At 43.9% G+C, this 27,058-nt stretch overlaps 1 protein-coding gene across 2 annotated transcripts in view; it reads left to right on the plus strand.

Moving 5' to 3' along the window:
• VWA5B1 (von Willebrand factor A domain containing 5B1) overlaps positions 1–27,058 on the plus strand; it is a 254,817-nt gene that overhangs the window by 64,184 nt on the left and 163,575 nt on the right. For both annotated transcript variants that reach the window (XM_088466310.1, XM_088466311.1), the window contains exon 2: positions 24,305–24,462. In XM_088466310.1, the coding sequence (XP_088322436.1) occupies positions 24,324–24,462 (139 nt within the window). In that variant the 5' untranslated portion in view covers positions 24,305–24,323. The remainder of the gene's footprint in view (positions 1–24,304; positions 24,463–27,058) is intronic.

Genomic DNA, 27,058 nt, shown 5'->3' on the forward strand with positions numbered 1-27,058 from the left:
ATCTGTAACATCAGCCACAGCACAGCCATCATAGAGACGCCCACTACTGCTATCTCACATCTGTAATACCTCACAGTCCTGTGTATACATCTGTAACATCAGCCACAGCTCAGCCAGCATAGAGACCCCACTACTGCTATCTCACATCTGTAATACCTCACAGTCCTATGTATACATCTGTAACATCAGCCACAGCTCAGCCAGCATAGAGACACCCACTACTGCTATCTCACATCTGTAATACCTCACAGTCCTGTGTATACATCTGTAACATCAGCCACTGCACAGCCAGCATAGAGACACCCACTACTGCTATCTCACATCTGTAATACCTCACAGTCCTGTGTATACATCGGTAACATCGGAGAACATCGACCCCTCTCGCACAATTACAGCAGGTCTGACCTGTCGCAGAAATGGAAATTCTCGTCGCACACAGCGAGTTCTAAGGCTATGTAGGCAATCGCAGTGGCTAATTTATGCACGCCCATGCACCGGCATTCCACCGGATAGAAACGCCTGCGTTCTTGCAACCACTCCCCCGTCACCACCCCCAAACACTCACGGTCTGTCACTCAATCTGCGTTGGTTTCCACAGTGCGTCTGTAATAGCAGTGCGATCGCCACGCAGACGTAATGCGGTTCAGACACATGCACACTACGCAACAATCGGTCGATCTGCGTACGCGGTTGCTATTGCGATCCACGCTGAATCAGGCCCTCAGTGCTTAATATGGAGAAAACTTTTTTATTTCATCAATTGTTTTTAGTACATATGATCCATGACTTCAGATTCCATGAATACAATTTGTGTCTCGGTGACAATGGAGAAGAACGGGGCCGGTCACCACATGAATGTTATGTCTGTCACTAATCACACAATTATACACTCATTAACATGATCATTTCCTCACTGGCTCCTGACAGAGAAAATGACAGATTACAGTGACCGTGAGCTCTAGCAAACGACATAATTGCTCTATAATCTGATTGTTTGAAACTAACCGTATATGATAAGATATGATTAAAGGGAAGAACGGGCTAAAATGTATTATGCATCTCAGTCTTTGTCATATGAAATATTAATACCTATTAGGAATATCAGGAGGTCTGGGGAGATACACCACAGACAAGAGACTGAACTGAGTTTCTTCATACTGTACCTTGCCCTTGTCTATCATAGTATCACCGGCTATACACGAAACACCGCTAGCTAAAAGTGTACTCTGTGCTCGCACTAGCATAACGTTCCTGGCTGCTTCATGGAAATTAATACAAAAACATATAGAGTCCCAGTCCAGCGCTGTCTATCTAACAAGCAAAAAGAAAGATTCTTACATCTAAAACAATAGTACGATGTCCAGTTGAAATATTCTCTAGGTTCAATGGGTTTCAACCTTTGTTCATCAATTGAATGTATCTTTGGGTCGAATACTCTCAAAAGCACAGACGGTGTAATGGTTAGCATTACCGCCTCACAGCACTGAGGTCATGGGTTCGATTCCCACCACGGCCCTATCTGTGCGGAGTTTGTATAGTCTACCACCTGTGTTTGCGTGGGTTTCCTCCGGGTGCTCTAGTTTCCTCCCACACTCCAAAAATATACTGGTAGGTTAATTGGCTCCCAACACATATTAACTCTAGTGTGTGTGTGGGAGCATGTGATAAGGAACATAGGGCCTGATTCAGAGCTGGACGCTATTTGCGGACGGACTGAAGCGCTCGCTTTTTGCGGTTCTTTAATGCCTCTATGTCTGAACGAGCGAATGAAACATGCGCTCGCTATTTTGAAAAAACGCCCCCTGGCCGCTCGCATCATACGTCATCTCCGCTATTTATTAAATTAATCGAGTACATCGAACGGCGTATGAACTGCTCGCTATTCTTGTGAAGCATTTTCCTACCGCAATCATGCGAGCAGTTTAGGCTAAAAGACAACCAAGTGACGTGGTCAATGACGCTGCTTTGTTAATTATGCACACCCTTAAAACGCCCGTTTTGACCTTTAGGCACGCCTGCGTTCTGATCTCCACTCCCCGTTTTCAAGCACCTTCCCCTGTTACCACCCACATACGCCTCATTCTGTCACTCAAATTAGCAGGCATTCGCTATTTAGCGAGCACACGATTTTCGGCCGCACTGACTGGTTCGCGCATGCATATTATAATCCATACGCATGCAGAGATGTGCGAACATCGCTCGGAACGAACGAGCGGCCGCTTACGAGCGGCTCTGAATCAGGCCCATAGAGTGTAAGCTCCACTGGGGCAGGGACTGATGTGAATGGCCAAATATTCTCTGTAGCACTGCGGAATATGTGTGCGCTATATAAATAACTGGTAATAATAATAATAATAATAATAATAAAAGAGAAGAGAAAATATAGTGCAATATGTTTCACAAATAAAAATAATTTATTACAAAAAATTATGCACTCACATTTTAATATAAAACAACAAACATCGCATCACCAATCAGATGCACTCTCTGGGTTAGTTGTATAGGGATACCGGTACGTCTTTGATGTAACCTGTGCGGGGTAGAAGGTTCCGGATGCCAGCCAATAGGACATCATACTATTGTTTTAGATGTAAGAATCTTTCCTTTTGCTTATTAGATAGACAGCGCTGGACTGGGACTCTATATGTTTTTGTATTGTTTTGCTTCAGAGAGAAGTGTCGGGAGTCTCTGTGGGTACCAGTGACTGTGGCGTCAATTGCGCAGTTCCAGAACTATATTTTTATATTTATTTTGCTTCAGTGAAAGTGAAATTGGCGCAAAGGAAGGTGAAAGTTTCGCAGGCGGATTTTGGGCCTGATTCAGACCCACTCGCAAGCAGGTCGATGGTTGTTCATTGCGCACGCGTGGGGCTTGCTACAAACGGGGCGGCTGACGATGTTGATCGACAGCTCGCCCCGTTTTGTTGGCGTGCAGGGGGGGTGGCTGGTCAAATGGAGGCGTTTCTGAAGGAACGTCTGCCGTTTGTGGGCGGCCCTACTGACATCACCAGTGATGTCAGTAGTGAGCTTCCGGCTCTAATAGAGCCGGAAGCTCACTGGGGCTTGCGGCAGATGAGACCGCGACCATCTTGACCATCACTTGGCCTCTTGCAAAAGCTGTGGGTGGTCACCCACGGCTTAGCAAGCGGCCAGGGGCCGTTTTTTTTTTTAATTTAAAAGCGGCCGCCCTGATTCAGAGCGAGCGCTCGCTTTTTGCGAGCGGCTCTGAATCAGGTTCTTTGTGTCTAGGGGCCTGATTCATTACTGTTTGCAACTGTGGTTACGCAGACCCATCGCAGAGTGACTGACAGGAAGTGCCGTTTGTGGGTGGTGACGGGGAGGTGGTCGGAGAAATGCAGGCGTGCCAGTGCGTTAGAACGCCGTTGCAGGGGTGTGCAAAAATTATCCTCTGTAATGCCATACGCAGCCTGAGGCCTGATAGTGTGCGTTGAAGTTAGCAATTCCTGAGTAAGGTCAGGGTTTGTGCAAGTGTGCGTGAGGCTGCGATGGTACTCAATGGTAACGATGGTTTTGCAGTCTTGCTAAACATTACGGATGTGTGTAAGGTAAAGTGGGCGTCCTTAAGTAGTACTGCGGTGGCATAGCGATCGCAGAGGATTAGTATACTATCGCAGTAATCGCTATTGCAATCAAAGTTGGGATCGGTTGTGAATTGGGCCCCAGGTCCATTTGTTTTCAGGTTTGATCTGCATGACCTGGAGCGCACACCACACGTTACATGCTTAAAATAAACAGGGGCCTAAAACAGACACGATCTGACTTAGAAGTGTTTTGTTTCTTTTGCAGTGTTTTCTTATAATGCACATGTACAGTATATACATTCGCTGTTCTGTATTCTCTGTGCACAGGATAATCTTCTAGCTGCCTCATACCGAGTGCTGGTTTAGACTAGGGGTGAGCGGGTTCGGATTTCTGAAATCCGAACCCCCCCGAGCCCCCCCGATCCGAGGCCGATCCGAGTCAGGCTCGACTTTTACCGCCTGACTCGGATCTGAAATCGAGGCAAAACGTCATCATCCCGCCTTCCGGGTCTCGCGGGTTTTGGATCCTATATAAGGTACCCGCGTCGGCGCTATTTTCTCACTCGGCTGTGGACAGTGAAGAGGGAGGGTGGGAGTTAGGGCTGGCTGGGCTGTGTAGTGTAGTGTAGTGCAGAGTAGTGTTGTGCTGTGCTGCTGTTGTCCATAGGGGCTGTGTCCACTACTTCAAAGTCCTGTGCAGTGTCCCAGTCCTAAAGGGGTGCTTTGTGTTGTCCAGGGGGTGCTCTGTCCGTCAGGGGTGCTCCCCCCAAGTGCTAAAAAAAAATATATTTTTTCTGTGTTTGTGAATTGTGTGCGCAGTAGCCGCACGTGCATCAACAAAGTAGTGCCAAGCGTGCGCCTGTGTCATAAGTAAAGGGCCGGCTTGCTTGACCGTTAAAGGGTGCTGTAACCCCCAAAGTACACTCCAAACCAAATAAAAAAATATTTTCTGTGTTTGTGAATTGTGTGCGCAGTAGCCTCACGTGCATCAACAAAGTAGTGCCAAGCGTGCGCCTGTGTCATAAGTAAAGGGCTGGCTGGCTTGACCGTTAAAGGGTGCTGTAACCCCCAAAGTACACTCCAAACCAAATAAAAAAATATTTTCTGTCTTTGTGAATTGTGTGGGCTGTAGCCGCACTTGCATCCTCAAAGCAGCAGCGACAAGCGTGCGTCTGTCTGTTAAAGGGTGGTGTAACCCTCAAAGTGCGCTCCACAAACAATAAAAATATTCTTCTTTTTTTTTCTGTCTTTGGGAAATGTGTGGGCTGTAGCCGCACCTGCATCCTTAAAGCAGCAGCGACAAGCGTGCGTCTGTCTGTTAAAGGGTGGTGTAACCCTCAAAGTGCTCCAAACAATAAAAAACTTTTTTTTATGTGTTTGTGACTTGTGTGCGATGTTGCCGCACCTGCAACAACACAGTAGCAGCGCCAAGCGTGCGCCTGTGTCATAAGTCAAGGGCCGGTTTGGACATCTGGTCCGGACTGAAGGACGTGCCAACAATTTCTGACAAGTCTACTGTCACTGCATATGATACTGTCCTCAAAGCAGCAGCGACAAGCGTGCTTCTGTCTGTTAAAGGGTGGTGTAACCCTCAAAGTGCGCTCCACAAACAATAAAAAAAATCTTTTTTTTTCTGTATTTGTGAAATGTGTGGGCTGTAGCCGCACCTGCATTCTTAAAGCAGCAGCGACAAGCGTGTGTCTGTCTGTTAAAGGATTACATCGGTGACAGCATCCAAGTAGGCATGTCAGACAGTCCGTACCTGTACTGGCAGGAAAAAGAAGCAATTTGGAGGTCCCTGTACAAACTGGCTCTATTTTACCTGAGTTGCCCCCCCTCCAGTGTGTACTCCGAAAGAGTGTTTAGTGCAGCCGGGAACCTTGTCAGCGAAAGGCGTAGGAGGTTGCTTCCACAAAATGTGGAGAAGATGATGTTCATAAAATGAATTATCAACTCTTCCAGGGAGACCAGCCTCCAGAACGTACAGAGGGACCTGTGGTTGTGGATTCCAGCGGGGACGAATTAATACTCTGTGAGGATGAGGATGTACACAACACTGAAGAGGGTGAGGAATCGGTGGATGAGGAGGATGAGGACGACATCTTGCCTCCGTAGAGCCAGTTTGTGCAGGGACAGATTAATTGCCAGCTTGTTTTGTGGGGGCCTAAACGAACCAATCATTTCAGCCACAGTCGTGTGGCAGACCCTGTCACTGAAATGATTGTTTTTTTAAAGTGTGCATGTCCTGTTTATACAACATAAGGGTGGGTGGGAGGGCCCAAGGACAATTCCATCTTGCACCTCTTTTTTTTCTTTGCATTATGTACTGTTTGGGGCCTAGTTTTTCAAACTGCCATCCTGTCTGCCACTGCAGTGTCACTCCTAGATGGGTCACGTGTTTGTGCCGCCCACTCGTGTCGCTTAGCATAGTCATCCAGCTACCTCGGTGCAACCTTTTGGAAATAAAAACACTATTGTGAGGTGTTCAGAATAGACTGGAAATGAGTGGAAATTAAGGTTTTTGAGGTTAATAATAGCATAGGAGCAGAGAAACCAACACATTCTGTGATTTTAGCTGTTTTTATGCTCTTTTTAAAAAAAAAATACAGATCCAAAACACAAAACCCAGAACCCAAAACACCGAAGGGTGGTTTTGGCAAAACCAATCCAGATCCAAAACACGAAGAAAGATCCAGATCCAAAACCAAAACACAAAACACGAAAAGTGGCCGGTGCACACCCCTAGTTTAGACGAAGAGAAAAATTACTACAATTAAATACTTCAATAAACTACAACAGAGCATTAATAAACCAGACCACCCAGCTGTCTTGATTTTGGCGGTACTGTCCGGCTTTTCAGGCACTGTCCCATCATCCCACCCGCACGGAGCAGTGTCCCGCTTGGGAAAGGGGCAGGGTGGCAAATTGGGAAGTTTCTCTGTCATGCACATGGCATCCATACAGTAGGGGGGAGTATTAGCAGAGTATAGCGGAGTGCGCCTGGGCATGTGACCTATTAGCAGAGTATAGAGGAGTGCACCTGGGCATGTGACCTATTAGCAGAGTATAGCGGAGTGCACCTGGGCATGTGACCTATTGGCAGAGTATAGGGGAGTGCACCTGGGCATGTGACCTATTAGCAGAGTATAGTGGAGTGCACCTGGGCATGTGACCTATTAGCAGAGTATAGAGGAGTGCACCTGGGCATGTGACCTATTAGCAGAGTATAGTGGAGTGCACCTGGGCATGTGACCTATTAGCAGAGTATAGTGGAGTGCACCTGGGCATGTGACCTATTAGCAGAGTATAGCGGAGTGCACCTGGGCATGTGACCTATTGGCAGAGTATAGGGGAGTGCACCTGGGCATGTGACCTATTAGCAGAGTATAGTGGAGTGCACCTGGGCATGTGACCTATTAGCAGAGTATAGAGGAGTGCACCTGGGCATGTGACCTATTAGCAGAGTATAGAGGAGTGCACCTGGGCATGTGACCTATTAGCAGAGTATAGTGGAGTGCACCTGGGCATGTGACCTATTAGCAGAGTATAGTGGAGTGCACCTGGGCACGTGACCTATTAGCAGAGTATAGTGGAGTGCACCTGGGCACGTGACCTATTAGCAGAGTATAGAGGAGTGCACCTGGGCATGTGACCTATTAGCACAGTATAGCGGAGTGCCCCTGGGCACGTGACCTATTAGCAGAGTATAGGGGAGTGCCCCTGGGCACGTGACCTATTAGCAGAGTATAGGGGAGTGCACCTGGGCACGTGACCTATTAGCAGAGTATAGGGGAGTGCACCTGGGCACGTGACCTATTAGCAGAGTATAGAGGAGTGCACCTGGGCATGTGACCTATTAGCAGAGTATAGGGGAGTGCCCCTGGGCACGTGACCTATTAGCAGAGTATAGGGGAGTGCCCCTGGGCACGTGACCTATTAGCAGAGTATAGGGGAGTGCCCCTGGGCACGTGACCTATTAGCAGAGTATAGGGGAGTGCCCCTGGGCACGTGACCTATTAGCAGAGTATAGGGGAGTGCACCTGGGCACGTGACCTATTAGCAGAGTATAGGGGAGTGCACCTGGGCACGTGACCTATTAGCAGAGTATAGAGGAGTGCATCTGGGCATGTAACCTATTAGCAGAGTATAGGGGAGTGCACCTGGGCACGTGACCTATTAGCAGAGTATAGCGGAGTGCCCCTGGGCACGTGACCTATTAGCAGAGTATAGAGGAGTGCACCTGGGCACGTGACCTATTAGCAGAGTATAGCGGAGTGCCCCTGGGCACGTGACCTATTAGCAGAGTATAGGGGAGTGCCCCTGGGCACGTGACCTATTAGCAGAGTATAGGGGAGTGCCCCTGGGCACGTGACCTATTAGAAGAGTATAGGGGAGTGCCCCTGGGCACGTGACCTATTAGCAGAGTATAGCGGAGTGCACCTGGGCACGTGACCTATTAGCAGAGTATAGAGCAGTGCACCTGGGCACGTGACCTATTAGCAGAGTATAGAGGAGTGCACCTGGGAACGTGACCTATTAGCAGAGTATAGATGAGTGCACCTGGGCACGTGACCTATTAGCAGAGTATAGAGGAGTGCACCTGGGCACGTGACCTATTAGCAGAGTATAGAGGAGTGCATCTGGGCATGTGACCTATTAGCAGACAGGTGACCTATTAGCAGAGTATAGGGGAGTGCACCTGGGCATGTGACCTATTGGCAGAGTATAGTGGAGTGCACCTGGGCATGTGAACTATTAGCAGAGTATAGAGGAGTGCGTCTGGGCATGTGACCTATTAGCAGAGTATAGGGGAGTGCACCTGGGCATGTGAACTATTAGCAGAGTATAGCAGAGTGCACCTGGGCATGTGACCTATTAGCAGAGTGCACCTGGGTACGTGACCTATTAGCAGAGTATAGCAGAGTGCACCTGGGCACGTGACCTATTAGCAGAGTATAGCAGAGTGCACCTGGGCACGTGACCTATTAGCAGAGTATAGCGGAGTGCAGCTGGGCATGTGACCTATTAGCAGAGTGCACCTGGGTACGTGACCTATTGGCAGAGTATAGCGGAGTGCACCTGGGTACGTGACCTATTGGCAGAGTATAGCGGAGTGCACTTGGGCACGTGACCTATTAGCAGAGTATAGCGGAGTGCACTTGGGCACGTGACCTATTACCAGAGTATAGCGGAGTGCACCTGGGCATTTGACATATTAGCAGAGTATAGCAGAGTGCACCTGGGCACATGACCTATTAGCAGAGTATAGCAGAGTGCACCTGGGCATGTGACCTATTAGCAGAGTATAGAGGAGTGCACCTGGGCATGTGACCTAATAGCAGAGTATAGAGGAGTGCACCTGGACATGTGACCTATTAGCAGAGTATAGCAGAGTGCACCTGGGCACGTGACCTATTAGCAGAGTATAGAGGAGTGCACCTGGGCATGTGACCTATTAGCAGAGTATAGCGGAGTGCTCCTGGGCACATGACCTATTAGCAGAGTATAGCAGAGTGCACTTGGGCATGTGACCTATTAGCAGAGTATATCGCAGTGCGCCTGGGCATGTGACCTATTGGCAGACTTTAACAGAGTGTGTCTAGGCACGTGACCTATCGTGACTCCCCCAGCTGTGCAGACCGGGCTGTCTACTCTCGGATGAGGCAGCCAGATTGTCGGCAAGTCTGATCCATCTATCTATCTATCTATCTATCTATCTATCTATCTATCTAATCTATCTATCCAGGGCCGGTGCAAGGTGTCTGGGCGCCCTATGCGGCATTTCATCCACTGCCCCTGCTCCCTCCAATACTATGCCACACATTTGTGACGCCAATTATAATATGCCACACAGCAGTGTCCCAAATTCATAATATACTGTATAGAAATGCCCCAACTAATATGCCACACAGCAGAGCCACAAAATCATATTGTGCCTCATAACACTGCCCCCAATTCATAATATACCATACAGCTGTGCCACACATTCATTGTATGCTACACAGTCGTATCCCCAATTCAAAATTATACTATACATCAATGCCTCCAATACACAGGGCCGTGGCTAGGGTAGTGCGGCCGGTGCCATCGCACAGTGCACCACAGGTCAGGGGGCGCTGTTTGGGCATGTCAAATTTCTGTTTATTATCATTCTCACTTGTAGCTTCCTCTTATTTCATCCCCAGCATCTCCTGGCCTCCCCTATCTCCTCCCTGGCCCTTCGCCATGAGGCCATGGCCCTCTCTCAGGTGCACCATATTATGTCCCTATATATCCCCAGCATTTCCTGGCCTCCCCTATCTCTTCCCTGGCCCTTCCCCATGAGGCCATGGCCCTCTCTCAGGTGCACTATATTATGTCCCTATTTATCCCCAGCATCTCCTGGCCTCTCCTATCTCTTCCCTGGCCCTTCCCCATGAGGCCATGGCCCTCTCTCAGGTGCACTATATAATGTCCCTACATATCCCCAGCATTTCCTGGCTTCCCCTATCTCTTCCCTGGCCCTTCCCCATGAGGCCATGGCCCTCTCTCAGGTGCACTATATTATGTCCCTATTTATCCCCAGCATCTCCTGGCCTTCCCTATCTCTTCCCTGGCCCTTCCCCATGAGGCCATGGCCCTCTCTCAGGTGCACTATATTATGTCCCTATTTATCCCCAGCATCTCCTGACCTCCCCTATCTCTTCCCTGGCCCTTCCCCATGAGGCCATGGCCCTCTCTCAGGTGCACTATATTATGTCCCTATTTATCCCCAGCATCTCTTGGCCTCCCCATCTCTTCCCTGGCCCTTCCCCATGAGGCCATGGCCCTCTCTCAGGTGCACTATATTATGTCCCTATTTATCCCCTGCATCTCCTGGCCTCCAATATCTCTTCACTGGCCCTTCCCCATGAGGCCATGGCCCTCTCTCAGGTGCACTATATTATGTCCCTATTTATCCCCTGCATCTCCTGGCCTCCAATATCTCTTCACTGGCCCTTCCCCATGAGGCCATGGCCCTCTCTCAGGTGCACTATATTATGTCCCTATTTATCCCCTGCATCTCCTGGCCTCTCCTATCTCTTCCCTGGCCCTTTCCCATGAGGCCATGGCCCTCTCTCAGGTGCACTATATTATGTCCCTATTTATCCCCAACATCTCCTGGCCTCCCCTATCTCTTCCCTGGCCCTTCCCCATGAGGCCATGGCCCTCTCTCAGGTGCACTATATTATGTCCTATTTATCCCCAGCATCTCTTGGCCTCTCCTATCTCTTCCCTGGCCCTTCCCCATGAGACCATGGCCCTCTCTCAGGTGCACTATATTATGTCCCTATTTATCCCCAGCATCTCCTGGCCTCCCCTATCTCTTCCCTGGCCCTTCCCCATGAGGCCATGGCCCTCTCTCAGGTGCACTATATTATGTCCCTATTTATCCCCAGCATCTCCTGACCTCCCCTATCTCTTCCCTGGCCCTTCCCCATGAGGCCATGGCCCTCTCTCAGGTGCACTATATTATGTCCCTATTTATCCCCAGCATCTCTTGGCCTCCCCATCTCTTCCCTGGCCCTTCCCCATGAGGCCATGGCCCTCTCTCAGGTGCACTATATTATGTCCCTATTTATCCCCTGCATCTCCTGGCCTCCAATATCTCTTCACTGGCCCTTCCCCATGAGGCCATGGCCCTCTCTCAGGTGCACTATATTATGTCCCTATTTATCCCCTGCATCTCCTGGCCTCCCCTATCTCTTCCCTGGCCCTTCCCCATGAGGCCTTGGCCCTCTCTCAGGTGCACTATATTATGTCCCTATTTATCCCCAGCATCTCCTGGCCTCCCCTATCTCTTCCCTGGCCCTTCCCCATGAGGCCTTGGCCCTCTCTCAGGTGCACTATATTATGTCCTATTTATCCCCAGCATCTCCTGGCCTCTCCTATCTCTTCCCTGGCCCTTTCCCATGAGGCCATGGCCCTCTCTCAGGTGCACTATATTATGTCCCTATTTATCCCCAACATCTCCTGGCCTCCCCTATCTCTTCCCTGGCCCTTCCCCATGAGGCCATGGCCCTCTCTCAGGTGCACTATATTATGTCCTATTTATCCCCAGCATCTCTTGGCCTCTCCTATCTCTTCCTTGGCCCTTCCCCATGAGGCCATGGCCCTCTCTCAGGTGCACTATATTATGCCCCTATTTATCCCCAGCATCTCCTGGCCTCCCCTATCTCTTCCCTGGCCCTTCCCCATGAGGCCATGGCCCTCTCTCAGGTGCACTATATTATGTCCCTATTTATCCCCAGCATCTCCTGGCCTCCCCTATCTCTTCCCTGGCCCTTCCCCATGAGGCCATGGCCCTCTCTCAGGTGCACTATATTATGTCCCTATTTATCCCCAGCATCTCCTGGCCTCCCCTATCTCTTCCCTGGCCCTTCCCCATGAGGCCATGGCCCTCTCTCAGGTGCACTATATTATGTCCCTATTTATCCCCAGCATCTCTTGGCCTTCCCATCTCTTCCCTGGCCCTTCCCCATGAGGCCATGGCCCTCTCTCAGGTGCACTATATTATGTCCCTATTTATCCCCAGCATCTCCTGGCCTCCCTATCTCTTCCCTGGCCCTTCCCCATGAGGCCATGGCCCTCTCTCAGGTGCACTATATTATGTCCTATTTATCCCCAGCATCTCCTGGCCTCCCCTATCTCTTCCCTGGCCCTTCCCCATGAGGCCATGGCCCTCTCTCAGGTGCACTATATTATGTCCTATTTATCCCCAGCATCTCCTGGCCTCCCCTATCTCTTCCCTGGCCCTTCCCCATGAGGCCATGGCCCTCTCTCAGGTGCACTATATTATGTCCCTATTTATCCCCAGCATCTCCTGGCCTCCCCTATCTCTTCACTGGCCCTTCCCCATGAGGCCATGGCCCTCTCTCAGGTGCACTATAATATTTCCCTATTTATCCCCAGCATCTCCTGGCCTCCCCTATCTCTTCCCTGGCCATTCCCCATGAGGCTATTCCCCTTTTTTGGGTGCATTATGTCCCTTTGAAAAATGAGGGGGTGCCAATGCTCTTTCTGGCACAGGGCACCAAAAAGTCTAGTTACGGCTCTGCCAATACATATGCAACACAGCTGTGCACCAAATGTATTGTATGCCACTGCCGTGAATTATGCTATAAAATGTCCCTAATAAATATGCCACACATGTGCCCCAACTTTTTTATATGCCATACAGCTGTGCCCCCCGTACATTATAGCATACAGCCATGCCCCAGTATATATTGATGACACACATCTGTTCCCCATTAGACAGAATGTCAGCGCCAATTAACCCCCTCCACATAAACACAAACCCTGCCAGCACTCATTAAACCTACACACACTTACCCTGTCAGCACTCAATAAAATCACCCCCGACCCCACACACAATAAGCCTGTCTGCCCTCATTAACACACACACCTGCATCAGCCTAGGTCATCAGAAGACCCAGCCGGGACTCAACGAGATATCCTTATTTTTTTATGTGGAATCAGCGGCGCCCCTAGGCAGCCGCCTAAAGATGCCTAATGGTAGCACCAGCCCTGTATCTATCTCATTTCTATCTATCTCATATCTATCTATCTAATATATATCTTCTATCTATCTATATATCTCATATCTATCTATCTCATATCTATCTATCTCATATATATCTATCTATCTCATATCTATCTAATATCTATCTATCTAATATCTATCTCATATATATCTATCTCATATCTATCTCATATATATCTGTCTGTCTATCTCATATCAATCTATCATCTATCTATCTCATATCTATCATCTATCTATCTATCTCATATCTATCTATCTATCTCATATCTATCTAATATCTATCTATCTCATATCTATCTATCTCATATATATCTATCTAATATATATCTCCTATCTATCTATCTATCTATCTCATATATATCTATCTAATATATATCTCATATCTATCTATCTCATATCTATCTATCTCATATCTATCTATCTCATATATATCTATCTCATATCTATCTATCTATCTCATATATATCTATCTAATATATATCTTCTATCTATCTCATATCTATCTATCTCATATCTATCTATCTCATATCTATCTATCTATCTCATATATATCTATCTATCTCATATCTATCTATATCTATCTATCTCATATCTATCTATATATATATCTATCTATCTCATATATATCTATATCATATCTATCTGTCTGTCTATCTCAAATCAATCTATCATCTATCTATCTCATATCTATCATCTATCTATCTATCTATCTCATATCTATCTATCTATCTCATATCTATCTATCTCATATCTATCATCTATCTATCTATCTATCTATCTATCTCATATCTATCTATCTATCTCATATCTCTCTATCTCATATCTATCTATCTCATATCTATATATCTCATATATATCTATCTAATATATATCTCCTATCTATCTATCTATCTATCTATCTATCTAATATCTATCTATCTATCTCATATCTATCTATCTCATATATATCTATCTAATATCTATCTCATATCTATCTATCTAATATCTATCTCATATCTATCTATCTCATATATATCTATCTAATATCTATCTCATATCTATCTATCTCATATCTATCATCTATCTATCTATCTCATATCTATCTATCTCATATCTCTCTATCTCATATCTATCTAATATCTATCTATCTATCTCATATCTATCTATCTCATATATATCTATCTAATATATATCTCCTATCTATCTATCTATCTATCTAATATCTATCTATCTCATATCTATCTATCTCATATATATCTATCTATCTCATATCTATCTATCTCATATCTATCTATCTATCTATCGCATATATATATATATATATATATATATCTAATATCTATCTATCTCATATCTATCTATCTCATATCTATCTACCTATCTATCTCATATCTATCTATATATATCTATCTAATATAATATCTATCTATCTAATATCTATCTATCTCATATCTATCTATCTCATATCTATCTATATATATATCTATCTATCTCATATATATCTATATCATATCTATCTGTCTGTCTATCTCAAATCAATCTATCATCTATCTATCTCATATCTATCATCTATCTATCTATCTATCTCATATCTATCTATATCTATCTATCTCATATCTATCTATATATATATCTATCTATCTCATATATATCTATATCATATCTATCTGTCTGTCTATCTCAAATCAATCTATCATCTATCTATCTCATATCTATCATCTATCTATCTATCTATCTCATATCTATCTATATCTATCTATCTCATATCTATCTATATATATATCTATCTATCTCATATATATCTATATCATATCTATCTCATATCTATCTATATATATATCTATCTATCTCATATCTATCTATCTCATATATATCTATCTAATATATATCTCCTATCTATCTATCTATCTATCTATCTAATATCTATCTATCTCATATCTATCTATCTCATATATATCTATCTATCTCATATCTATCTATCTCATATCTATCTATCTATCTATCGCATATATATATATATATATATATATATATCTAATATCTATCTATCTCATATCTATCTATCTCATATCTATCTACCTATCTATCTCATATCTATCTATATATATCTATCTAATATAATATCTATCTATCTAATATCTATCTATCTCATATCTATCTATCTCATATCTATCTATATATATATCTATCTATCTCATATATATCTATATCATATCTATCTGTCTGTCTATCTCAAATCAATCTATCATCTATCTATCTCATATCTATCATCTATCTATCTATCTATCTCATATCTATCTATATATATATCTATCTATCTCATATATATCTATATCATATCTATCTGTCTGTCTATCTCAAATCAATCTATCATCTATCTATCTCATATCTATCATCTATCTATCTATCTATCTCATATCTATCTATATCTATCTATCTCATATCTATCTATATATATATCTATCTATCTCATATATATCTATATCATATCTATCTGTCTGTCTATCTCAAATCAATCTATCATCTATCTATCTCATATCTATCATCTATCTATCTATCTATCTCATATCTATCTATCTATCTCATATCTATCTATCTCATATCTATCATCTATCTATCTATCTATCTCATATCTATATATCTCATATATATCTATCTAATATCTATCTCATATCTATCTATCTAATATCTATCTCATATCTATCTATCTCATATATATCTATCTAATATCTATCTCATATCTATCTATCTCATATCTATCATCTATCTATCTATCTCATATCTATCTATCTCATATCTCTCTATCTCATATCTATCTAATATCTATCTATCTATCTCATATCTATCTATCTCATATATATCTATCTAATATATATCTCCTATCTATCTATCTATCTATCTATCTATCTATCTATCTAATATCTATCTATCTCATATCTATCTATCTCATATATATCTATCTATCTCATATCTATCTATCTCATATCTATCTATCTATCTCATATCTATCTATCTCATATCTATCTGTCTGTCTATCTCATATCTATCTATCTATCTATCTCATATCTATCTATCGATCCCTCTATCTATCTATCTATCTATCTATCTCTCTCTCTCTCTCTCTCTCTCTCATATCTATCTATCTATCTATCTATCTATCTATCGGTGAAGCAGAGATGAAGGTACTGAGCGGGGAGACTGTGTAATATCTAGAACATATGTGTACAGTAATGAATGCTTTGAGTAGCTGGAACAATTGGCGCACACCTGGATGTCCTCCATGAATAGCTAATTATATCCTATTGTACAGACCGAGGTACTTTAGTTAAATGGCAGATCCTAGAGTATAAATTCCCAAATACAGACAGTGCTGATAACAGTAATAGCGAGCGCCGTACAGCTCAAACGCTGACATCTATCTGCCCTTATAACTTGTAAACAGGAATAATTTTTAAGACTTGAGCTTCGCAACAAGGCGGAGGCGTTTTGTGTCTGCCGCTTCCCTGGGGGAGACTGTAACAAACCCTCTGACTGGCAGAACCGTCACTTCGTACGGTCGGACCTGGCATTTACAATTCTATAAAACAAACTAATTGTAGCCCTGGAAAATAGATGTGATTATAGTAACAATATAAATCAGGGGAATAGCTCTATTGCGGCCAGATATTCTGTTATTCCTTTGTGCTCCCCACCTTATTTTCGGGGATACAGCAAAATGTAAGTATCCCCTGGATATCTGCTGCGGCTCCCCCGTTTCTGATCATAATAGCAGTCCACATGGTGGCTGGTATATTGTGAGATTTACCAGGTTCTGGAATGCAAAGCCTTGAGGAGCCTGGCCCTGGTAGCTATTACCATCTTAATATGGTGTTAGCAACTGTAGCCTATAGGTTATATATCACACAATTTACAGGGATAGGGATCTTCCTGATCCCTCCCCAGTAATGGCTATTCGCGTATGTGCAGTCTGATGACCCTGCAGGCGCAGTAGGCCGCCGGGGGGTCCCGCAGCAGAAAGTAAGGTGATAGCCTCAGGGATCACTTTTCTTTACACATCGCGGGGACGAGATCCTCGTCTCTGCAATCTGCAATAGATCGTTTCTTAATGCCGCACAGAGCGACGATAAGAAATGATCGGATCTATAACCCAGTAATTAATAAATGTGCCCCTCCGGAGGTGTCACAGGGGTGCTGTGCTTTGTCCTGAAATTTTGACATTCCTACTCTCCCGTTGAAACCTGCATCAACCAGATCTGTCAGGTGAACGATTTTACCAACGATTTGAACGATTTTACCAACGATTTGAATGATTTAACAATTTTTGCCAACGATTTGAACGATTTTACAAACGATTTGAATGATTGAACGATTTCAGACAGTATTAAAATGAATGAAACAGTCAAAATCGGACTGCAAACACAGACGATGTCAGATAGCGTTATCTGACATGCGGGAACGCACATCGTTCACATCTGACAACAAATCTGACCGTGTGTACGCACCATAATGGAGATTTGTAATTAAATAGCCAAAAAGTCGTAACTGCGGGTCCTACCTGCATGAATAAGTCACGCGACCCAGTTCGCAGCCAATTGAATCCTTCCCAGCCCCCTACGTGTTTTACAGTTGATGTTTTTGTCTCAGCAGATTTTCTGGCTGCGGATCTGACACTTGAAGTGACTGCGCAGGCAGCCTGAGGTCACCATGATAGATAAGACACCCAGACAGCGGGGGGAAGATGGGCTGAGAGCGTGATCGAACGCTGAGCAGATGGAGATGTAAAATGCGGGTGTTGGTGGGTGGGTTGGGGGGGGGGTTTCTTTTCCATATGCGCTGTGTATTTACACAATGAAGACAAATCGTTAGCCAGAGGCTGCGGCTGCGAGCGTATAAGTGACAGCTAACAGATAAACCTTCTGTGCTCCCTGTCTTATTATAGAAAGGATTCTATTAAGCGGAGACATGTGATAGTGAACTCAGCGCTGGGATGTTGTGTCTGCCTGTAGCGGGGATGCAATGCCAGGGAGAGTCGCTGTCACAGAGCGAACATGGCAGCAATCAGCGCCCTATTCTGCCATGCTCCCTCCCCGCCATCCCATTTATCATCGCCGCTATTGTCAGCCGTGTAAGTGCTCCGGGAATCTGCAGCGAGTTTCCTCCATGGGGCTGAATGAATGAACTCTTCTTGGAGATATTATCATTTATTATTAGCATTGATTTCTAAATTACTAGGATCTGGGTCCTGAACAATAGCTCTGGAGAGAAAGGGAGCTCGCCATTGTCTGTCCGCGGCAGAATCGCCAGACGAGCGGTTGATTCATTCATTTTTATGTGCCGTGGCCCAAGTGTAATAACCTGCAAACGTTTACAACGTATGTAATAGTCTGCGGCACGTGTATAATAATCTTCAGCATTCACATGGCCTTTTATAGGTATTATTCCTTTTTTTTAAAGTCTCACCGTAAACAGCAATCCCTAAAGCTGGAGCTACAGTACAAGGTTAAACATGCAATGTTAGATTCTGACTGTCAGGGTAAGCTGGGATTTGCAGTTCCACAATATCTGGTGATCCACAAATTATCGATGTCGGACCTACAGCCTAGAGAGGGCCATCAACTATCGATAGTTAACAAACATCAATGGTTTACTACCGATGGTTGATGGTTTTGCCATCGATGGCAAAGTGGAACCAGATGTTTTTTTTCCTGCTCCCAAAACGGAGCTTAGCCGCGACCCCCCCCTGCCGCCCCACTAAGCCCGTCCCCGTTTTTTTATTGGCCCGCCGTGCACTCGGCAGTGGTGGCCATCGAGTGGTACAAACCATCGTTGGTTCACCATACATGGTTATCACTGATGGCACCATTGATGGTGACCATCAATGGAAAACAACCGATGGCCATCAAAACTACAGCTTCCGAGTCCCTGGCCTTCCTCCTGAGTCCTCCGCTTCACTTACATGCGCAGTGAAGCCGCAGCCTCTACTTTACTGCGAATGTCGGAAATCTTTCAGTGTCCACATTTTTATCTCGGACCACGATCCTCAAAGAGTCTGCACCGCGGCATTTCTCGAAAAGTGCAAAGTAAAGATGAGGGTATGATGCAGCACTGAACTCGCACTCATTTGCAGAGCGTATCTTGTGTATTTTCGCAATGACAATACTCCAGGATGGGCAATGCAGAGTCAGTGGCACACTCAGGGGGGGGGTTCTGAGCATCCAAAAAACAGCAGCAGACCTTTTTGTTTTGTTCGAGGCAGACACACTTGACTCCATCTGTACATTGCCACAATCGGAGCTCCGATTGGGCCACATTCCGAGCTCCCGCACATGCTCGGCAGCTCCTCTTGCAGTGTTCGCAAAGATGGCCGAGGGGGGGGGGATCTTCTGTCGCCTCTATTTACTACAGCTTTGTAAATATCCATGACAGGAGGTTATTTAAAAAGCGCCATTACTCAGTCAGTGGCGGCATTGCGTCAGACATTTGCTCTATTTGTACAATTTGCATGAGATCCATGTAAAGCCGATCGATGGTGATTTGCTCCATTGGTGAAGTTACCCCCAATCATTGGAAAACAGAAAATGATTTGTGTATGAGGATGGTGCCCCAGGCAGGTTTGCGTTATTAGACAGAACTGTAGTGGGCATTGGTGAAAGCATAGCAGTTGCGTACACAGACGCATCAGCGGCGGCCACATTAGCGCACAACCCTGAATCACGCCCAGTAAGCACTGATAATGATGGCGGCTATTTGAGTGAGCGGATGGATAGGAGTGGTAGAAAACTGAGCAACGAGCGAACAACCAATTGCAACATTACATAGCATTTATAATTAAAAATGTACCTATTTTGAATAAATCTCTCCTACCAGATGCAACCGCGAATACATCGTCCCCACATAACATTAATATCCCCCAATGCATTATATAAGTACATAGCTGTACATACACGTGAATACATCGTCCCCACATAACATTAATATCCCCCAATGCATTATATAAGTACATAGCTGTGCACACGGGAATACATCGTCCCCACATAACATTATTATCCCCCAATGCATTATATAAGTACATAGCTGTACATACACGTGAATACATCGTCCCCACATAACATTAATATCCCCCAATGCATTATATAAGTACATAGCTGTGCACATGCGAATACATCGTCCCCACATAACATTATTATCCCCCAATGCATTATATAAGTACATAGCTGTGCACACGGGAATACATCGTCCCCACATAACATTAATATCCCCCAATGCATTATATAAGTACATAACTGTACATACACGTGAATACATCGTCCCCACATAACATTAATATCCCCCATTTGCTGAATCCAAGAACATTTACCCCATATTATCCCATCACAACCGAATTAAAAATGCAGATTGTGACAAATATGTTCCATTTAATTCCGTATACGTTCTTACAGGCTTTTATTTTCCTGCGTGAAATCCCTATTGATAATAACAGCCCAGATTTCTTTTTGCAATGTAACTGGCTGTATTTTGTAGATATTACATTTAATTTAAGGCAAATTAATTCAGGCCATTAAAATCTTTGAATAAATATTCATGAAAAGTTTCACTGTACAGAAAATAAACAGAGGCGGCGTTTTATGCTATGGTTTGTTCTGCACGCTGTAATCGCGTTCCCAGCGCCGGCCCTCTGAGGATTGGCACAGTTTGTAGTAAATGCAGAAGATGAAATTACAATGAGATAACATGGTATGTTTACAAATATCAGAATAAACAAACTTTGTTTTAAAATACAAATATATAATTTATCTAAATATTAAGTTACAATAACACAACTAACTATACTAGCTGCAAACGTCTGGTTTTTAAAGGAATATCTACATAGGTGTATAGAGGCCCATTTCCAGCAACCATCACTCCAGTGTTCTAATGGTACATTGTGTTTGCTAAGCGCGTTAGATGACTAATGGATGATTAGAAAACCCTTGTGTAATTATGTTAGCACAGCTGAAAACGGGTTTGCTCGTTAGAGAAGCTATAAATCTGGCCCTCCTTTGAGCTAGTTGAGTATCTGGAGCATCACATTTGTTCCCTATGCGCTTGTCTGCCAGACCACAATACAACTGCAATATTTGCTGTGTAAACCCCTATATTACGATGATGAAGAATTCAATTTAGCACTATTAGGGCTATATTATTTACCTGATCTATCTATTTATCTATCTATCTTATGGACATGTGGGCAGGTATGAAGGCATATAGGGGGGTTTGAGGACATGTGCAGAGGTTTAAGTGCTAGGGAGGTCTGACGGCATGTGGGGAGGTCTAGGGGCATGTGGGGAGTTTTGAGGGGTATGAGCAGAGGTGTGAGTGTGTGAGTTTGAGAGTATGTGCAAAGGTTTAAGGAGATATGGGCAGGCCTGAAGGCTTGTTGTGGTCTGAGGGTATATAGAGCTATTTTGGAACACGGGAGGGGCATTTGCATGAGCAATGTAGATGTGCCAAAGTCGTTTTCGGGCTGTACTTTTCCTTGTTGACGTTAAGGTTAGCGTGTGGCCCTTCTGAAGGTTTGATGACCGCGAGAGCAGCTCTTGAAGTATATCAGGTTGCCCACCTCTTTATATCCTCTTTATAGGATATACAGTATTACACACAGGAGCTGATTTACCAACTACAGAACATACACAGCGCATATACGTTTGCTCCTACTGCTGAGGATTCTCCGCAATGTATGCACCGTCCATCTATCATCTACCCTGACGCTCTGCCAGACGGCGGAATAAAAATCCAATATGATGGGCCAGATAGTTACCTCCTGCCAGCTAAAGCGTTTCTCTATAACTTAATGTATTTATTTAATGTGAAGCTATTAGATTTCCCAGGCAGCCGGCGGTGAGAGTTGTGCTCTGGTGATAAATCTCCCTGAACGCTCAGCAGTATCCGACCGGCAGACAAGACGCAGATTCACCAGGGACGTCAGCTAGAAGGGAGACATTGACGGCTCTTCTCACTAGCTCCCTCCCTGCCTATGGGGTCTATTTACTAAGCCTTGGATGGAGAAAAAGTGAACGGAGAGAAATAAAAAAACAGCCAATCAGCTCCTAACTGCCATGTCACAGGCTGTGTTTGAAAAATTAGTTAGGAGCTGGCTGGCTTGTACTTTACCCTGTTAAATATATTTCCATCCAAGGCTTAGTAAATTGTAATAGTAAATGGCGAGTCAACTATGGATGTACGCAAGTACGGGCGGTTCAGAGCCGTTTAATTGCATCTGTAATTGCATCAAAAGAGACGGTGAGGCGGAGCATTCTCACGTAGGCAAAGTACGGGGAAGCCATGCTTAACCATACATGTCGGTTTTGCAAAGTTCATCTCCGGGATAGTCTCAGTGGGGGCAGATTGGTGGGGGGCATGGATGGCATTCTTGTATTTGTGGCCCCGCTGTTTAAAGACGCAATTGGTGGCATTTTAGAGCGGGGCTACACGGTGGCACCACACCTTGCTGTTCAAAACCGTGAGCAAGGGGAGGGGCTAGGGTGAAGATATTCAATGCAAATCGCGCCATCCAACCACCTGCTTCAGTCGGAAAGTGGGTGGCTTCGGGAGACTGGCCCCCCAAATTCAGGACTCATCTGCTTCAATTCCCTTTCATCCCAATCGCCCCAAATCACCAGCTTTGCCCAATCTACTGCACCACAGCCCTCTAGTGCCAGGAGCACATTCTCCACTTACCCAGCCCATGAAACAACTCCGTGTGCGCAATTGTGGTTGTGGTCACGTCATCTGGAGGAGTGTCTGGCATCTCTGTCCAATGTGGCAGCCTATAGACTAAGATATACTAATATAGATATGCTAATATAGGTATGCTAATATATAACCTAATAATATGCTAATATATAAGCTAATATAGATATACTAATATAGGTATGCTAATATATAACCTAATATGCTAATATATAAGCTAATATAGATATGCTAATATATAACCTAATATGCTAATATATAAGCTAATATAGATATGCTAATATATAACCTAATAATATGCTAATATATAAGCTAATATAGATATACTAATATAGGTATGCTAATATATAACCTAATAATATGCTAATATATAAGCTAATATAGATATGCTAATATAGGTATGCTAATATATAACCTAATAATATGCTAATATATAAGCTAATATAGATAGGTTATATATTAGCATACCTATATTAGCATAATATGCTAATATATAAGCTAATATAGATATGCTAATATATAAACTAATATAGATATGCTACTGTAGATTAGCTACTACAAATATGCTAATATAGTATATAACTTAATATAGATAAGCTAATAATACTGTACATATCCTAATATGTAAGCTAATATAGATATGCTAATATATAACCTAATAATAAGCTAATATAGATGAACTAATATAAATATGCTAATATATAAGCTAATATACTGTATGCTAATATATAAGCTAATATAGATATGCTAATATAGATATGCTAATATAAATATGCTAATATATAAGCTAATATACAGTATGCTAATATATAAGCTAATATAGATATGCTAATATAAATATGCTAATATATAAGCTAATATACAGTATGCTAATATATAAGCTAATATACTGTATGCTAATCTAGACATACTAATACACAGGTTCTCAAACTCTGTCCTCAGGACCCCAAACAGTGCATGTTTTGCAGGTCTCCTCACATAATTACTAGTGATATAATTAGCTGCACCTGTAGATCTGTTAAAATGTGTCAGTGAGTAATGAATACACCTGTGCACCTGGGTGACCTGCAAAAAGTGTACTGTGTGGGGTCCTGAGGACCGAGTTTGAGAACCACTGTGCTAATATATAAGATAATCTAGATATGCTAATATAGATAAGCTAATATAAATATGCTAATATATAAGCTAATATACTGTATGCTAATACATAAGCTAATATAGAAGATAATATAGATATGCTAATATAGCATATTATTCCAGAGTGGGGAATAATGTGGGTGCAGGAATATATGGAACCATACCTGTAACACAATGATAGGTAACTTGTAGATCCTCTAAAACCTGCATTCTAACGTGCTACACTACAAGCCCCAGCATGCCAACAGATAGTGAGCCCCAGCTGCTGTCTGCTTAATACGATTCTTCTCCATGTATCAGAGTCCCAGGTGACATGCCAGCTTATTGCCTCATACTCTGTGTGTTCCTTCCTATAGGGCTGACATTGGTGCCAGGATGCCCGGACTCATGAATCGATTCACCGGGGCACCCCTGCCCCTCACTGCGGCAGAGATTAGCGCCTGTGTCAGCGGATATGCCCTTGGGATGACCGCCTCCCTCACCTACAGCAACCCCGAGGCTCAGCCTATTGAAGGTAAATCCCAGGTGGTTCTTCCTATAAGTGTCACTGTGCAACTATCTATGCCTGCAGAATCATGGTTACAGAGAAATGGTAGTGATAGAAGTGATACTGTGCAACTATCTATGCCTGCAGAATCATGGTTACAGAGAAATGGTAGTGATAGAAGTGATACTGTGCAACTAGCCATGCCTGCAGAATCATGGTCACAGAGAAATGGTAGTGATAGAAGTGATACTGTGCAACTAGCCATGCCTGCAGAATCATGGTCACAGAGAAATGGTAGTGATAGAAGTGATACTGTGCAACTAGCCATGCCTGCAGAATCATGGTCACAGAGAAATGGTAGTGATAGAAGTGATACTGTGCAACTATCCATGCCTGCAGAATCATGGTCACAGAGAAATGGTAGTGATAGAAGTGATACTGTGCAACTAGCCATGCCTGCAGAATCATGGTTACAGAGAACAGAGAAATGGTAGTGATAGAAGTGATACTGTGCAACTAGCCATGCCTGCAGAATCATGGTTACAGAGAAATGGTAGTGATAGAAGTGATACTGTGCAACTAGCCATGCCTGCAGAATCATGGTCACAGAGAAATGGTAGTGATAGAAGTGATACTGTGCAACTAGCCATGCCTGCAGAATCATGGTCACAGAGAAATGGTAGTGATAGAAGTGATACTGTGCAACTAGCTATGCCTGCAGAATCATGGTCACAGAGAAATGGTAGTGATAGCAGTGATACTGTGCAACTATCCATGCCTGCAGAATCATGGTCACAGAGAAATGGTAGTGATAGAAGTGATACTGTGCAACTATCCATGCCTGCAGAATCATGGTCACAGAGAAATGGTAGTGATAGAAGTGATACTGTGCAACTATCCATGCCTGCAGAATCATGGTCACAGAGAAATGGTAGTGATAGAAGTGATACTGTGCAACTATCCATGCCTGCAGAATCATGGTCACAGAGAAATGGTAGTGATAGAAGTGATACTGTGCAACTATCCATGCCTGCAGAATCATGGTCACAGAGAAATGGTAGTGATAGAAGTGATACTGTGCAACTATCTATGCCTGCAGAATCATGGTCACAGAGAAATGGTAGTGATAGAAGTGATACTGTGCAACTATCTATGCCTGCAGAATCATGGTCACAGAGAAATGCATCCAAAGGGCAATCCAAGAGAGTGATACTGTGCAACTAGCCATGCCTGCAGAATCATGGTCACAGAGAAATGGTAGTGATAGAAGTGATACTGTGCAACTATCCATGCCTGCAGAATCATGGTTACAGAGAAATGATAGTGATAGAAGTGATACTGTGCAACTATCTATGCCTGCAGAATCATGGTCACAGAGAAATGGTAGTGATAGAAGTGATACTGTGCAACTATCTATGCCTGCAGAATCATGGTCACAGAGAAATGGTAGTGATAGCAGTGATACTGTGCAACTATCTATGCCTGCAGAATCATGGTCACAGAGAAATGGTAGTGATAGAAGTGATACTGTGCAACTAGCCATGCCTGCAGAATCATGGTCACAGAGAAATGGTAGTGATAGAAGTGATACTGTGCAACTAGCTATGCCTGCAGAATCATGGTCACAGAGAAATGGTAGTGATAGCAGTGATACTGTGCAACTATCCATGCCTGCAGAATCATGGTCACAGAGAAATGGTAGTGATAGCAGTGATACTGTGCAACTATCCATGCCTGCAGAATCATGGTCACAGAGAAATGGTAGTGATAGAAGTGATACTGTGCAACTATCTATGCCTGCAGAATCATGGTCACAGAGAAATGCATCCAAAGGGCAATCCAAGAGAGTGATACTGTGCAACTAGCCATGCCTGCAGAATCATGGTCACAGAGAAATGGTAGTGATAGAAGTGATACTGTGCAACTATCCATGCCTGCAGAATCATGGTTACAGAGAAATGATAGTGATAGAAGTGATACTGTGCAACTATCTATGCCTGCAGAATCATGGTCACAGAGAAATGGTAGTGATAGAAGTGATACTGTGCAACTATCTATGCCTGCAGAATCATGGTCACAGAGAAATGGTAGTGATAGAAGTGATACTGTGCAACTAGCCATGCCTGCAGAATCATGGTCACAGAGAAATGGTAGTGATAGAAGTGATACTGTGCAACTAGCTATGCCTGCAGAATCATGGTCACAGAGAAATGGTAGTGATAGCAGTGATACTGTGCAACTATCCATGCCTGCAGAATCATGGTCACAGAGAAATGGTAGTGATAGCAGTGATACTGTGCAACTATCCATGCCTGCAGAATCATGGTCACAGAGAAATGGTAGTGATAGAAGTGATACTGTGCAACTATCCATGCCTGCAGAATCATGGTCACAGAGAAATGGTAGTGATAGAAGTGATACTGTGCCACTATCTATGCCTGCAGAATCATGGTCACAGAGAAATGGTAGTGATAGAAGTGATACTGTGCCACTATCCATGCCTGCAGAATCATGGTCACAGAGAAATGGTAGTGATAGAAGTGATACTGTGCAACTATCTATGCCTGCAGAATCATGGTCACAGAGAAATGCATCCAAAGGGCAATCCAAGAGAGTGATACTG

This window comes from Taudactylus pleione, unplaced genomic scaffold (genome assembly GCF_031769625.1).
Source record: "Taudactylus pleione unplaced genomic scaffold, aTauple2 ptg002751l, whole genome shotgun sequence".
NCBI lineage: Eukaryota > Metazoa > Chordata > Amphibia > Anura > Myobatrachidae > Taudactylus > Taudactylus pleione.